This window comes from Anser cygnoides, chromosome 5, assembly GCF_040182565.1.
Source record: "Anser cygnoides isolate HZ-2024a breed goose chromosome 5, Taihu_goose_T2T_genome, whole genome shotgun sequence".
NCBI classification, from domain to species: domain Eukaryota; kingdom Metazoa; phylum Chordata; class Aves; order Anseriformes; family Anatidae; genus Anser; species Anser cygnoides.
The window spans coordinates 55376028-55393241 of NC_089877.1; the positions used below are offsets into that span (position 1 = coordinate 55376028).

The window sequence follows — 17214 nt, forward strand, 5'->3', positions numbered from 1 at the left end:
GATGATATATTGATCCATAGAAATCATCCTTGATTATAGATGGTGCAAAGTATTTTCACATTTAATAAATCAATGTCAGAAGAACAATTATTTTGTAACCTAATCGCTTTAAAAGTATTTTATAAGCATAGTATCAACATTCTGAGTCAGTGTTCCTAGAAATCTCTCTCCTTGAATCTAGTTGATCATTTTTTAATATTGATAATAGTATCACATTTTTGCCTGTTATAAAATGATACATTTACAGTACAAGGACCAAGATACTCTATTTTTAGTCCACTGCCAAAACTAAGTTGTACTTCATTTTGAGAAAACTGCTGCTAGGGAAATGGAAGATGTCTTGTCTCAATGTGATGGGATGCTGCTTCTTGCAGGAGAACCCAGGAGACAGGTTGATCTTGAGGACTCACTGGAGCCTTTGTGTTACTGAACAGTCATCACTGGTTTGTCACATGATGTAGTTGCAAAGGTGTAGCATTTAACAAAACTGAAAAATGTGGAAGTGTGGCGTTATATTCAAAGATAAGCCTTTCGAAGGCATCTTTTGAGGTCTTCAATAAATACAGAGCTGTATTTTAAAGTATGGTTTTGTGACTGCATAAATCGTTGCTTAGTATAAGCTCATTTGCAAACTAAACTTGTATGCGTATACATTGTGATAAACTTTTCAAATTCTGTTTGCTCTTTTTGCAGGCTGCGGACTTGAGTAAACCAATAGACAAAAGGATATACAAAGGAACACAACCTACATGCCATGACTTCAATCACTTAACAGCCACAGCAGAAAGTGTTTCTCTTCTAGTGGGCTTCTCAGCAGGCCAGGTCCAACTTATAGACCCTATTAAAAAAGAAACTAGCAAATTATTTAATGAGGAAGTAAGTAGAAATCTTAACATTGTTGCATGCAATGTATTTCTGGTACTAAAAATCCTCAAAGTTCTGTAGATGGCTTTGTTTGCCTGTACAGCTCATCGTTCAGTCACTACCTTTTGTTTTTCAGCTGGTTCATTGGTTTAGAATACTTACACAAAAACTTTATTCATGAGGAAGCTTTTGGGGTTTAAGACAAAAGAAAAAAAATTAGGACTTCTTAGTTTGGATAGTACTGCAACTAGAACTAACAACAGCTAACAGATAGAAAAAACATCTACAAATGAAAATGCTGCTGCATGTTCTCCGCAGTCAATTGTTTTGAAGGCTTCTGGTTCCAAACGGGGAAGAAAACATTTGAGCCCCTATTTAATATATTACAGTCAAAATATTAAATAATAATTAAAGTAAAAATACCGTTTTTTATGGTCGGAATGTTACAGCAGAAACTGTCCGTATCAAGGATTCCTAAAAGCTTTTTCAGGGAAGACTAGGATATTGAGCTGAATGCTGCATAGGAAAAGCTGAAGGCTCACAAAGTCTTGGCCATGTGATATTCCCAAAAAGAATTCTCTATCTATGCAATAGGAAAAAAATAGAGGGAGTACTAGGGGGGGACTTATGCCAAGTTACAAAACCACTGGCTCTGATTATCTGGTAATACTGGTATTCTTAGAAAGGTAAGTGTTTAGATATTAACAGTGGAAGAGATCTGGTAACTGATAAAACTTTGACAGCATTTTCTGCAGAGGATAAGCCAGAGGTACTTGGCTTGGTTTTTTGTTTGTTTTTGCTGCTTTTTGTGTTTTTAATCCAACTGCAGGTAAATCATGAGGTAACAAAGAGCTTTGCAGGTGTTTTTTTTTTTTTAAGACTTCAGATCTGGATAAGAGCTTCGCAGATGAAGTTAAGCCTTGCTCAGCTTTCAAACTACGCAAGCATATCTTTCCCACCTCAGGGACATGTGTTTTCTTGCTCTGTCTTTGTGCAAAGAAGATGGAAGTATTGTTCTCAATGGGGATGTTTTATAATTAGAACTGACTCCTCCTCAGCTTTCTAAAAGTAGCTACAACCAGATCAGAAGAGGGGCGTTCTTTGTTCCTAACCTTTTCCCACCTGTTCTGTCTCCCTGCTTGTGTTGAATGGGAAACAGTGCTGGAGAGCCTCCTAATGTTGCATGGAATACTCTTTTTGGTAGAAACCACTGTATATGTAGTTAAAATTTTCCTTCTAGCATCATCCATTGAAAAACAAGAACAAAAAAACTCCCAGAAAACAAAACTTTGGCATTGGTGCAGCTTCACCACTGGGAGTGCTAATCCAGATGTGACAAGTTACTCATGTAAACAAGATTTAATCTTATATGGTAGTAGCATAAGCATTAAAAACGGCAGCGGGAAACTATGAATAGCTAGTACTTCCTATCACAGAGCAGTTCCCACTCCGGTAGCTGACCTGTAGTTGCCTTGAGAAAAACTTGTGCTAAAATACATCACACAAAGATCCGATGCCTATTTACATGTCTCGATATTTACTGTCTAGCTTCTACAGTGTAAAGCTGCATTGCAGGCAGAACAGTTCTTGTGGTATTCCCCAAGTGATGGAAGCACTGAGGTGACCTGACATTACAAAATACTGTCTTTTCTCTGTTGCCACCAGTGTTGCTTCACTGCGATGGAGATGCATCTTCCTGTTTGGTGGAAATGAAATGAGATGATCTTTTCTACAAAGCTAGCATAGGGGTTTGCTTAGTGTTACCAGAACCTACCCACATGTAGGGTAAAGTTAAAAGACAAATCCCTGTTTCCTGCATAGATCTTATTTGCAGTTATAACCAAATCTAAAACTTCAGTGTTTTTGGCCTGTCAGTTACAATAGTGAAGTTTACTCTGGGCATGTTTAGAGTAAAATATAGAAATTCTAGCTTGTATCTAAAGCCTATATCAGAGAAACATTAGTAATTACTGATGTTTGAATTGGTACTTTTGCTTCAAGAAAATGGTGCCTGTTGTTTTTTGGCTATTTAGATTTTAGATAGTATTTGAGAATAAACACACCATAAGCAGAAGGTGGGCTAAATAAGTGTTTACGTCTTTTGACAGATTTAGCACTGGTGCTAGAATAATAGAGATGGTAGGGTTCACCACTTGTCCTGTTAGTAATTGGGTGATTTAGGTAGCCCAAAGCTCTGTTTTGACTATCACCTGTGATAAAGCAATAAGGATAGCAGTTAATTGTATGTGATACATGAAATGGCTTAATCTTATGGCACAAGGTTGTGTTGAAGCTTGACTAAATTAAGGCTATTGCATTTTAACTTGTTACTTTTTTAAACTCTATTGATGTAGAAGAGAATAGGGACTTGAAAGGCAGAGGTTTCTTGTGATTTCTAGTATAAAAGTTGAGTTACTGCCCTTGTGAATATGTTGTTTGTCAGGTTGAGCTGCTCTACTACAGTAGAGCAAGAAATCTCACTTCATGCTGTATTACTGGTAGCTTCGTAACAAGACTATAGCCTCTAGAAAGCAAGGTAGTCTGACCTCTATATTTTTCTCTTGGTATGTACGAAGTAACTTTCTGAAGCTAAGATGCTATTTGTAAAGCTACCTTGTTAGAGGAAAAATTCACAGATAAAGTTACTCTTCTCAGCTCTCAAACAGAAAATAAGAAGTTACACAAGAGAGGCTTCCTGGTCCTTATGCTGAATTTCACAGCAGCAAAAATACGTTCAAGAGTATAACACAAAATGACCAGGTGCTGCTTTTGATAGTTACAGGCCCAGAATGGATAAGTCAGTGTTATCCATCAGCTATTTTTTTCTTTGTGAAAAACAGCATAGCAAAACGTTTTTTCTTTGCTTTTTTCTATGTGCTTCTGTAACTTGCTCTGGTATTTCTTGAGGCTCGCTGTATTTGCATTCTTGCCTTTTGTATAGCTCAGCTCTACTTTCAGCCTATAATCAATCTGTGCCAAATACAAATCTTGAATTTGCATCTAAAGAATTTTTTGTCTCTAAGTTGCAGTTGAGTGATGCCATGGCTGAGTAGGTAGACTTAGAAATCCACCAGAACAACAGCTGACCCCTTGAGTTTACGGACTTTATCTCTTTATTCTCAGTTTTTATAGCACTGAAGACATTTTAACTAGGGATGTTTGTTTAATGTGTGTTCATTGTCTGGTAATGATGGACTCCATTAAATTGTTTTTCTTTAAAGGAAACTTTTTGATCAGATGGTAAACTGAGAGTATAGGCAGGTTCTTGGGTAATGAATGAAAAGTAATTGCAGGGTGGGGTTTCCAAGGTGAAGAGGATGTGGTGCCTTCCAAATTTGCTGATTTGCATGTATTTATCTACTAACTGTCCAACCACATGGTAACAGGGGCACAGTGTAGCGTTTGCTGTCTGAATCAGTGAGCTGATAAAGGTTCCTAAAACCTGTCTTTTTTTTCAGATGCTGATTTTTATAGCAATTTCAGATAAAAACAGTTTAAATTTAATTGTTGCTGATTTATAACTTGTCATACAGATGAGTAACAGCCTTTTTCCCTTTAGCTCGGTTTTTAGTTTCTTGATTATTTTTTTCATACTCTTCTTTAACGTCCTCATCAGACTATAAACTTAAGAACATTATGTTGAGATTCATAGCAACAGATTGGCTTGATCAAAGCATGTTCTACAGAATGTGACTGGACCATAATAACCTTTGATAGCACTTTCTCTGAATATAATTTCCTGTTAACTGCCTTATGAGATTGTTTGCGAATACAGTAACGTAGCTCCTTTCCAGAAAGTTGAATTCGCTTTGCTTAAGCTTTGTTCCCCTCCTCCCCCAAAAGCTCAGATTTACAGTTAATCATTAAAACTTTAATTTTCAGACTTTCTGATGTGTATCTTCTTTGTTTTTCACAGAGACTAATAGACAAGTCCAGAGTAACCTGTGTAAAATGGGTACCAGGTTCGGAAAGCCTTTTCCTAGTAGCTCATTCCAGTGGCAATATGTACTTATATAACGTGGAGCACACTTGTGGTACCACAGCCCCGCACTACCAGCTACTTAAACAAGGAGAAAGTTTTGCAGTTCACACTTGCAAGAGTAAATCCACAAGAAACCCTCTGCTTAAATGGACAGTAGGTGAGGGTGCCCTGAATGAATTTGCCTTTTCCCCAGATGGGAAATTCTTGGCCTGTGTGAGCCAGGATGGTTTTCTTCGTGTGTTTAACTTTGATTCGGTGGAATTGCATGGTACAATGAAAAGCTACTTTGGAGGACTGCTGTGTGTGTGTTGGAGTCCTGATGGGAAATACATAGTGACAGGTGGAGAGGATGACTTGGTAACAGTTTGGTCTTTTGTGGACTGTCGAGTAATAGCGAGAGGCCATGGACATAAATCGTGGGTCAGTGTCGTTGCATTTGATCCGTATACCACTAGCGTAGAAGAGAGTGACCCGATGGAATTTAGCGGCAGTGATGAGGATTTCCAAGACCTTCATTTTGGCAGAGATCGAGCAAATAGTACACAATCTAGGCTATCCAAAAGGAACTCTACAGACAGTCGTCCAGTAAGTGTTACGTATAGATTTGGTTCGGTAGGCCAGGACACGCAGCTCTGTTTATGGGATCTTACAGAAGATATCCTCTTCCCCCACCAACCTCTCTCAAGAGCAAGGACACATACAAATGTCATGAATGCCACAAGTCCACCCGCTGGAAGTGGTGGAACTAACCCAGGAAGTAATGGAAACAGTATCACAACACCTGGAAACTCTGTACCCCCTCCTCTTCCACGGTCAAACAGCCTTCCACATTCTGCAGTCTCAAATGCTGGCAGTAAAAGCAGTGTCATGGATGGTGCCATTGCTTCTGGTGTTAGTAAATTTGCAACCTTATCGCTACATGATCGGAAGGAAAGACACCATGAAAAAGATCACAAGAGAAATCATAGCATGGGACATATATCTAGCAAGAGCAGTGACAAACTGAACCTAGTTACTAAAACCAAAACGGACCCAGCTAAAACTTTGGGAACACCTCTCTGTCCCAGAATGGAAGATGTTCCCTTGTTAGAGCCTCTTATCTGTAAAAAGATAGCACATGAAAGACTGACTGTGTTAATTTTTCTTGAAGACTGTATAGTCACTGCTTGTCAGGAGGGATTTATTTGCACATGGGCAAGGCCTGGTAAAGTGGTAAGTTTTAATCCTTAATGCTGCATCAAAGAACTAGAACTCTGAATAGGTAGTTTTCTTGAGATATAAATGAATGTTGAATATAAAATTTCTTTATGCTTAATGTAAAAAAAAAAAATCCTCAGAGCCATACTTTTGGATACTGCATGCCATATTTCTGAATGATTTGAAGTGTCTTGGATACAATTAAGTATAGTTGCCTTCCAGCAGAAGAAATAAATACTGTGCATCTAAACTATTGATCAGTGTTCTTATACTTAAGCATAACCACAATATGGTGAAAGCTATTTATGTAAAAATGGAAGTAAAAACATGTCAATCACTAAAATAATTATAATCTTTCAAATGTTTTCTACAAAATACTGCACTCCCAATAAAAGTAGCTTATAAAAGCTGCTGCTTCTAAGTCTAACGAGAAATGTGAGCCTCTGAAAAATTTAAACCAAAGTGTTTTATTCCTCCATACTTTCCTGTGGTGGTCTGCCATTAATGTAAAACCACTTCTTATTAAAGTGTCAGCCATTTTATGAGCAGATTTGTGAGACCTTTACTGACTGTAGTTTATGCTCTTGAAGTTGTGAATCAGTACTATCAAGGAACTCTAATTTTAGCCGGGTCTTGACTTATGTATTCTTTGTCAAGCTAGGGAAAATTGTGCAAGCTTTCTCTAAGCAGCTTCAGTTTTATGTCACTGTCAGTTTTGTTAGTCAAATTTGATCATTGACAAGCTTGTGCTTTTTGATAGCACCTGTTCTATCAGTTGAACCTTCATTAAAATATATTATTAGTTTTAACTTTTGTTGTTAATGCACTTAAACACAGATGAAACTTTTTTCTTCTGTTCAATGTATAGCAAGCTAAATTTTGAATGAAGCTAAAAGTGGTGATTATTTTGTTAAAAAGTACTTTGTGCTACAATAGCTTTGTTTGCCTGCAACGTTTTAAAGGAATACTGCTATGAAAGCATTACCGGATTTGATCCACCAAAAAGGACCATTACTTTTGTGAAAACTTCTGAAGTTTTTGTGGCATGTAGACTATCATTTCAAGAAAAAAAAAATCTGGTAATATCTGAGTATTGCCACAGTAGGCAGCATAAATGAACATCTGATGTTTGTTACATTTTAACTATTTGGTTCATAAATCTCACTTTTGAAGTGGAGGTACTGTAAATATTTAAATACCACATCTTCATTGCTATAAAGCTAAGTAAAAGTCAAGATTTTTTTCTTAAAAGTTTGTATAATGTAAGTTTCTTTGATGTTCTCAAACTTGACACAACTTACTTACTCAGAGCTACGTCTACTCTACATTTTGATGCATTTTTAAAGGTTGAATCTAAAGCTAAATAAAAAATTGTAAACCCTTTTCTGGGGAGGAGGGTAGAAGGTAATAACCTAGAAAAAAAACATAGTTTTTGCCTAAGGACTACAGCTCCAGCATTAATTTAAAAAAAAAAAAAAAAGGAAAAAACAACCCAAACTTAACTACTTAATGTTTGTCCTGAATGAAAATACTAAAGCAGTTATCACTTCTGTGACTCAGTGCAATTCATAAGTCTTAAAAATTAACTTTATACATGTACAGCAGTGCCTCAGATTTCTATTGTGACCTATATTTTCTTTTTGCTTTAAAACTCCTCTGTGTACTACTAAATGCAACACTGTTAAATTTATTTTCAGTGGCTGAGGTGGGTTTTGTTAGACTGGTTATAACTTAAACACTTTTTTTGGTGTATTGACTTTGATTTGGAATATGACATTTCAAATATTTCAGAGATAAAGTATGCAGTACCAAAAATCAGGATTTATGTATTGGCCAATATGGAAAACTTTAATGACAGGTAAGTAACTTTCATGCTAAAGTTATCACTTTCAAAATTAATATATTGCACACTGATGTAAATGCCATATTGTTTAGGAAGTATTTACTTAGAAATTTTCAAATGAATTTGTTTTTCTGATATCACTTGCATTTCTAGTGAGCTCACTCTGCTGGTAAAAACTAAATTTTGATGGCATGTTTACAGGGGTTTGATAGGAAAATATTTGTGCCAGAAGGACGTTATGAGCATTCTTTTTGTTTATAGGAAAGCACTTAACTTTATTTAATGAGAATTGTCAAAGTATAAAACACTCATGGTAATGTCTTTCTTACTGGGTTATATACCATGCATTTCCGTTTTGCCAACTGTTACATCCTAGGCCATCCCATTGCTCTAGGGTTTAAAGCTGCTATTTCTAGTCTTCCTTTTGAAATATTGGGTCCCCAAGTGATCTTAAAAACTCCGTCACTTTTTTGTCTGCCAACTCTAGAGTGAAAGCCTCTAAATCTTGCTGCTTCTTCCATCACTGCCTCAAAAGGCCTTCATTAAATTCACGGCACTGCCAGCCTAAAGAAAGAATTGGATGGAAAACTGAAGCAGATTTGCAGTGTTTAATGTAATTTCTATTGAGCCAGTGCTACTTTTCCCTCATTTTTAATAGCCATCAAAAGACATGCCGGATAATTGGACAATGCATGACAAGGTCTCTGAATTTTTCTGGTTGGACTGGTGCTGCCCTTAGTGGAAAAAATCCAGAAATGTCTCTTCAACCAAGATCCTTATGATAGTTGATAGGCTGTACTGTGCTTACAGTGTCCTGCCAGTTTGTTTACAAACTTTACAAATTATTACTTCGAGTGTATACATAATCATACCTTGAGCTTCCTCACTGGATATACTATCCTTACATTACACTTCCAGAACTGTTGTACTAACTCCCGATCAGAGTGAGGTCAAGTGAATGGAAAAATTCAGTAAGAAACAAGTTGAATGAGGCTTAGAATACCTTACATTTTTTTTATTCTCATTTTGTTAGCCTGTTTGTAAGACAGAAGGTTCAGGGTAGTGAGAGAAGTAGGTTGCCTTAACAAGAGTATGAACTTCCTAATCAACATGGTGACAATTAGCTGTCTCCTTTTCCCCTTCTTGCCCAGCCCCAATGGAAAGCGTAAATGGGATTATACAACTGTTGTATTAATCCTAAAATGTAAGAGAAAAACATCTCAAAGGAAACAAGGTAAACTTCATGTGTTATCTTTATAGCTACTTCAAACTGAATTATAGGAACTGCAGAACCAGAAACACTATTGAAAGAAAAAAAGTGGTACAGTGGTACCTGCATATGCAAAGTAGGTTTTCTCTGAACTTAATAGTCAGAGAAACAATGTATATGATTTCTGTGTCTGACTTAGGGATTAATTTTTCATCTTGTACAGTGACTCCATTTTATCTAAATGAAAGCTGCTGATTAGTTGCTTCCTTTGTCAGAAAGCTCAAGGTAAGATTGGACAGAGCTATGAACAGGTGAAATGGCAGTGTATAACCTAGCAAGACAAACATGTTACCATTTTGTAAAACAAATGCATATGGAATTTATTTATTTGACTTATTGTACAGGAAAATTTAGACTTAAATTATAACATCCTTGAATTTTCTAGTTAACTACAATTGTAGTACAGTATCATGTTTTAGTATGATTTCTGTTTTAGTAAAAGTACTTAAACATTCATGTACTATATTTGAGTGAGATGAGCAGCTATACATACTAATTCTTCCTCAATGGAAAGGAGCATTTCATCATTACAATTGAAGTTCAATTGCTGGTATTTAAGTACTATCAAATAGATTTCTTTCAACGTGATACGGTATCTGTATAAACTTCAGGGATGATTATAGTAAAACTGAAACACAGCTATATGACTTCAGGTTACCATGCTGAAATTTGAAGCTTTCTGTAATGTGCATAATAGCAAAGTTGCACATAGCATACCCGCATTATCAGGGTGAATTTAAACCTAGTACACTGGTGTGATATTTATAGCAAGGTATGTGTGTTTGCGCGTGTGCGTGTGTGAGAAGGTGTGACTAGTGGCTCCAGTAAAGCCAGGAAAGATCATAACCCTGTAAAGGCTTTATGATGAGGATGTCTGGATTAGGAAATAACATGACTTTTACTAAACACTTTTTAGAAAACCCATGTTCTGAATTATCACCTCTTACAATTTGGTTATGTACTTGGAATGACTGTATATGTCTGCCCCTTTAACAACATAAAGCTTCTAAATTAATATTTAAAATGCTGGCCTGCTTATGTTACAATAATAAATTTTGTGTCAGTTAATTTACTGTCAATTTACATGTAAAAATTAAACAATTTTTTTCTGCATTTTATGAATTCTGTATACTGGAGTTTGTTAAAGATTGACATGTTAGGTGATACTGTACAAAATTGTATTGACTACCTTTAGTGAAAATCAAAAGTAAAATTCATATGTATTTCCTTTTTACACTTCCATCTAATTTCTTGACAACTTGAATAAATTTCATAGAGCCTTTCTAACATGAACTATTGTTAATTTAACTGTTGCAATAATTAAGCTTTAAGAAGTATTGTTGGTATATTTATAATTTTAAGAAAATCATGTTTGTTTCATACTGCTTATTTTTAGCTGTTCTATTGTCACTGTTACAGCTGAAGAACTTTACTAAATACTTGACATTACAAAATAACTTGCTGGGGTTGTCCTCTGTATACTGATGTTAAATAAAAATGTGTGATTGAACTGTAAATGTAGATAACTTTCAATAGTCCTTTTCCACACTGAGTTTTAATTTATCTTGCAGTCCTTAGGTGGTCTTTTGCTATCATATTGTGCTGAACAAATGGCCACAATGAAAACTGTTAGCTTGCCATATTTTGAAGTAAGAAGTTGATTGCATCCTGTAACCTGCTCTGAGTAAATGTTTCACTTCAATTCAAGATAATACATACATTTTTGATGTTTAAATCTTGCTGATAAGGTCATGTCTTCTGATATTTTTCTAGGACTAGAGTAATATGAAATAGAGTATTTATAAAAAAAAAATCAAATTTGTTTAAACTCAGATTCAGTAAAACACAGACATATATGTGTCTAGATTCACTCTGCCTAGCTGTCAGATACGAGCTGGGGCCGAGTGTTTTCTCTTCCTTCTAGGACTCTACAGGAGCTCTTTCCTCTGGACTCTGGTGCAGGGTACGTTATTTATTCCAGGTTTAGACGTTGCCATTTATCTAAGGAATGCTGAATTTACAGCCCTGAGGATATGGCTCGCTCGGATGGTTCAAGTGTTTTCAGTCTAGAAAAGCTTTGGCTAGTCTAGAACTTCACTCATCTGACCCAGAACTAAACTAGTCTAAACCTTTGGCTACACAATTTCTTGGGACCAATTTAGGCAAAGAAAAAGAAGTTGCACTTCTATCTGAGCAAACTTCACCCTTGCAGCAGCAGTACTGTGTGCTGAAGGAACTAAACAAGTGACACTTCAGCCTTTCAAAGGCACTTCTGAGAAATTTCAGTGAAAGAGTTACTGTGAGTCCTGTTACAAGGTTGGACTCTGTCTCTTATGGAAAACTCCTCTGTAGACTAAAGCCGAGGAAATAATCTATCTTGTATGAAATTGAGAATATTTGGTACTTCAGGAGGTACTGACTGACTGCTATGATGGTCTCTTGTGTAATATATGTATATTTAAGAATATACAGGAGCCAATGGACAAACAAAATAAAATCTGTCCTGAAAGCTTGTGTGAACAGCTGATTACATCAAATGATGCAAGAACTGGTTGTACAAACCAGTTTCTCAAGAGTCAGCGTGAGCATGAAACTTAACGATCTTCCACACCTTCTGCAGTCGTAGAAGATGACAAAAGATGTCCCAGAAGATGGAAATGTCTTCTTGCTTGCCTTTAATAGCGTTGCATAAACTTCTCAAGGAAACAACTTGTTTGATCACCTTACCTTCTGTTTTTAAAGTTGGATTTTAGTTAGGTGCCGATCAACTTCATTTTGATCCCTACTTCTCATTCTATGATCATGCTTATTTTACAGCTACCCAAAATGGAGTTGCCTGAAGTCATCTGCTTCTTCCCCAGTTTTCCTCCTGGTTCATTTCAATTTTATTTCCTAATCTGAAAAATTTAAATCTTACCATAGTTTAAAGAGTCTAGAGAAACTGTTCCTAACCATGTGAGCCTGTACTACCTAAACAAAGCCCAAGTTTCTACCGTCTGAGTCAAATCCGGCTTCTGCTGGTAAAGCGTTTTGTGCTTTTCCCGGTGTGCATTTAATTGCATCTTATTTTTTTCTCCTCTTGGAGATGTGTATCTTCTACTACCCATGTAAAACTAGTCTTGAAGTAATCTTACCTAGTATCGCTACAGGTAAGATTTTTTTTTAAAACTAGTCTGCTAGTTTTCTAGCAGCCTTGACTTTCTTTCTGTTGACCATGAGCAACAGAGGGTGATTTGTTGAAGAAAAACTTATGTACACAGAAGTGAAGTTGCAAGAGCAGTCTCCCTGTTGCTATGTGCTTTTACAAGATCTGATATGTCACATGGTTTAAGAATTTACTTCTCTGTAACACTACTAAAAATAATAAAGCCAACCAAAGACAAATAATGCATTTAAAACTACATAAAGTGAACAGATAGACCATGTAGAGAGATAGGTATTGGCTTGGCTCTATCCCCCTGAATCAATACAGAATATTCCTCTATCATATGTTTTGGTGATGTTCAGCAGGCACTTCCTTGAATGGCCTCAATTTTAACTTCCCTTGACGGATTTACTATCTGATTTAGTAAATATATGCAGTTCAAAGACTTAGGCTAATAAATGCTGACTCATCTGGATAAGAAACGTGGACATTTTGTTCATACAAATCTTAATCCAATTAAGCTGATTCGACTGCAGCATTTTAAATGTGAACAGTCTCATTCTGTTTGAGCATATTACTGCTCAGATACTGCATTGGACTGTGGGCTCTTTTGTCAAGCAAAGGTCTCAGTCCAGATAACTATTTTCAAATGACTCCAGGGATATCACAATTTTGAACAAGAATAAACTACATGTGGAATACTCTTAACAATAAATGCAATTATTATTTGAATAGCAGTAATGGCTTAACAAATCAATGCCATGTTTGCGTAGGCATTCATTAAGGCAGCTGTTGTTGGTTTAATTGCATTAGTGAGGTGTACTGTGAGACCTCTTAGCCTGTATCTGCCTAAAAGGCTTTTTTTAATACCTGTTGTATTTGTTACAGTGGACTGTTTGCATTTTTTTCCTACTTTCCAATTTCAAAACAGCAGGAAAGACAGGCAGAGTTCTGACATCCAGCACATTACTGAGGCAGCTGCTCTGTTTTACTGTCCAGGGCGAGCACCGAGTGTGTGCCAAGAGAGCTGTGAATTAGCACATAAGCATTAACTTTACAGTAACCTGCCCACATGTCCAAACTTGCCGTTTAATATCTGGACTAGCGAAATCTTTAGTTCCAATCAGTTCTGTTCATATTTACATGAAGAAAATATGAACTCTGTAGTTACTGATGGCTTTTATTCTAAGCAGCAGTATCTTCCTGGCTCATTTTTTAAATGCAGCAGTTACGTCCTGATCTCTCACACACTTAGTTTCTGTTGGGAAACTTTGTGTTTCATATTATTGCCTGGGGAAACAAACAAACAAACTTGTGTGCATATGTGGAACTTCTTGAAAAACAAACCCCTGCCATCTCGTGTGTTGTGAGGAGGGCTGGTCCTGACGCTGCTGCAGGTCTTTCTGAACAGACCATGGGGATGACTGCTCTGAAACTTGGATGGGAGCAATCTTACCTAGTGTATTTGTTATGGCTTTTTCTGCCTACCAGTATGTCTTAAAAGTTTTTAGTGAATATGCAAAGTCCTGTGAGTTTTGGGAAGTCAGAGAATGCATAGATTAACGTGGTGCAGCAGCTTGCCCTAGCAATGTTGCCAAAACAAGGTGTTTAATGCTCTTACATTGCTAATTGTCATAAGGCAAACGACAGACCTCCGCCAGAGAAGCGTGTTCAAACAGTAGTTGAACAGCAGAGTATGCTGTTGAGATGGCAGATGATGCAACACCTGCTTGGAGGACTCACGCTGAGGTGGTGATGAAGGCTGCTTTATCAGATTCCTGACTTGGGTCTTGTAACTGCTCCATTTCCCACCCCTGCTAGACCCACACGCTGCCAAAATAATACTGCTAATAAAAGGCTACACTTATTTTCAACACTTTTTTGAACGGTCTCTTAGTTTGTCCCTGCTGCATGCTCAGTATGGTGTTTGTTCTTAAACTTTAAGCTGATGTAAGGTATGCAATGTACAGCGCAGCAGATCTGGAGCTGTCGTATCACAGTTCTTCACATTTTAGTTCAAGTTTTCTGTCCCTGCTATTAAACTGTGCAGCTTTGCACTGAGTTACTGCAGCTTTTGTTCCATCCTTTAACACCTGGCTGGTTTAGCTACAGAAAGCACTCTGGGCTAACTTCTTTATCCATTGTATCCATGCAGGAACTTTCTAGACTTTTTTTTTATAACCTTATTCATTGTATTATTCCATGAGAATGACATTACAAACATTCTAGGCCCACACCCAGATTACAGACCAGATTCTTATCTGGTAATTTTTGTATCAAAACTAACTCTTTTTCAGCTGTCACATGCTTTTCTAAAACTGGCTTTCCACTTTCCAGAGCTTCCTATATTGTACTTAACTAACTTAAGAAAGGCAAAACTCCATAGGATCTTTCTTGTTACTCAGGACCCACCTAGAACTCTTACCCAATTCTGTAAAACTTTTATGCCTAAACCCCAGATTTTTATTCTTGCTTCTCTTATATGAACATCTAAGGTGTAAGATATCATCTTAGGAAGTTAAGTACTTGGAAGAACTTGCAGCATTTCTGATCTCTGTCACAGAAGCAAACTTCTGGGACGGCTATCTCATTATTGTAGCTTGGTCAAGTTTTAAGGTGCTGCTTCCAAAGTTTCTGAAATGTCTGCCTGCAGTAGCACACGTGTTGATCCTAAGATTCTTTCCGCTTTAGTGTCCGTCTGCCCTGCCTGCCCAGAGTTGTAGAATTAATTTAGAACAAGGCTTGAAATCTGAGTTCCTAGCATCGCTCAGAGCCACCTGCACGGTGCTTTGGCTTTCTAAAGCAGGAGGCATTCATGGTGTGGGAGATGAAACCAGGACTGAGCAAATCCTTGTTCCTAGTCTTGGAACTTAAATTCCAGACTTGCCAGTAGTTTGGGGGGAAGAAGGCTCCAAACTACACATCAGTATCTGCTGCCTGTTTCTAGAGGAGCTGTAGGATGAATGACTTGATTTTGTTTGCCAACAATCAGTTGCATTACAGTGTAAACGTGGTGGTAGAATAGTGCTTATTTTTCTCTGCTTATGTAGCATTAGTTATGATCCTGTTGAAAAATGCTTTGTATTACACCACCCCTAGTACTTTTTTTTGTGTGCTTATAAAGCACGTTTGCATATGAACAGTTTGGATTATTGATTTATTAAAGACTGAAAATAACACCTTTGGGACATCTTTTTCAAGGGTGTTTGAAACTTGCTTAGTGGACGTGGTCTTCTTGCAAGAAAGACCTTCCAGTTGTTGCTGGATTTAATAGACTCCATAGTTAGTTTAGCGAAGCATTCCTCAGGAGTTCTGTTTTGTCTTCATCTCTTTGAAACAAAACTTTCTTGGTAAACATTTTCAGAAGTGCTTCAGTAGCTTGTTTTCTCTAAAATTCTGCCTTTTTGCTACTCCTTAACTAATAACAATGAAACTTTCTTCTCTTCTTGTTAAATATGCAGTATCTTTGCAAAGCCTGAATGACACACAGGTTTAAAGACCAACCCATTTCAGACTACCTCAACAGTGTTTGAACCAGATATTCACAAGATACATAAGTGCCACATACATTTATTATATATAAATGTATATAAAAGTGTATACATACACACATGCCCACACACTTTTCTATAAATCCTACAAATGTATCTAGATTTGTGTGTCAGAATTGGTGGAATAGATGTGGGGTTTTCTTTTTTTTTAATTAAAAAAAAAAGTTTTGGTTTTAGTAGAAACTTGATGACTTGAATCCAGCCAATCCAGACTTCCTTCCACCTCTTTGTCTATGATCAGGGTTTTCTTCCATCAGTAGTGACTTTTCAGTTCTGGGATCCAAGCAAGAAAGAGCTCCTGTAGATTCTGAAGATGTGTGCGTTCTGCATTGTGTGTTAGTTGCTGCCTGAACTTGTCTGGTTTGATGGATCTGAGTCAGAGGATCTTAATTTTGAGGTAAGAAATTAAGCTAGTAGCTATTTAGAGGAATTGCTAAAAGTGCATTTGCCATGCCTACATAGTGAGAGTTGCTCAGTGATACTCATTGGTGACACTCATAAGCTTCCAGCTTAGCTGCCGTGGTGGTGCAAGTCTGCTGGCAGTTGTTATAACAATGACATTGCAAGAAGATGAAATTGCATTTTGATATTAAGCTTTTCCTATATAAGTCTGGCATACAGTTTTTTATGTGAATAATTAAAAATGGGCTACTATACATAAATCAAAACTGGGATCTGTCGCCTCCAGTATAGTTGCCTTAATAGGGAACCGCAACCCCTGTCTAGCTCGGGGTGCCGCACAGTAGCAGCATTATGCTTGAAATAAAGTAAGTCTCCATTTATTGGAATGGTAATGCAGTTTAAAGAAAAAAATCCTGAATGCGAGCTTAAATTGTAATGGGAAACTTTTACTGAACTCCTACTTCGTGTTTCATTCTCCTTTACAATTACCAAACTAAGTATTTGGTTAGATAATCTATTTTTCTATTTAAAGCTTGTAATATTCAGTGGCATATAAGAGATTGAGCATTTCCCTGTATCAGGTTAGTTGTCAAACTTGTTGATATTGAAATAGGTTTGTTTGTTGCTACCCTAATAAAATGATGATCACTTTTTTGGTGTATGATTTTTAAAGTTGCACAGCTCACAAGGACTCAAAGTGCAAGGTAGACTGAAATCAAGTGCTCGGATCAGATTCACTGTGTGTCATGAACACACACACTTTCTGCCTTTCTGAACGCTTTGTTGTGTGCTGCTTGACTGATACAACAGTGGCTTAGATTCTTGTAGGAGGGGAGGTGCTGATACCTACAGTAAGCAAGTGGTGGTAAAAATAAATTGTACTTTAGCTTCAGGCTAATAATTTTAAAAAATTACTGTCAGGTTCTCATGCTGGATTAATGTAAACTGCTTTGTTTGCAG

At 36.9% G+C, this 17214-nt stretch overlaps 1 protein-coding gene across 12 annotated transcripts in view; it reads left to right on the forward strand.

Annotated features, from left to right (window-relative positions):
* WDR20 (WD repeat domain 20) overlaps window positions 1-17214 on the forward strand; it is a 60622-nt gene that overhangs the window by 26879 nt on the left and 16529 nt on the right. For 8 of the 12 annotated variants that reach the window (XM_066998351.1, XM_066998352.1, XM_048069684.2 and 5 more), the window contains exons 2-3: window positions 694-876; window positions 4781-6058. In XM_066998351.1, the coding sequence (XP_066854452.1) occupies window positions 694-876; window positions 4781-6058 (1461 nt within the window). Of the gene's footprint in view, window positions 1-693; window positions 877-4780; window positions 10674-17214 lie in introns of those variants that run through there. The other 4 variants (XM_066998356.1, XM_048069685.2, XM_066998355.1 and 1 more) reach the window with 4 other exon arrangements.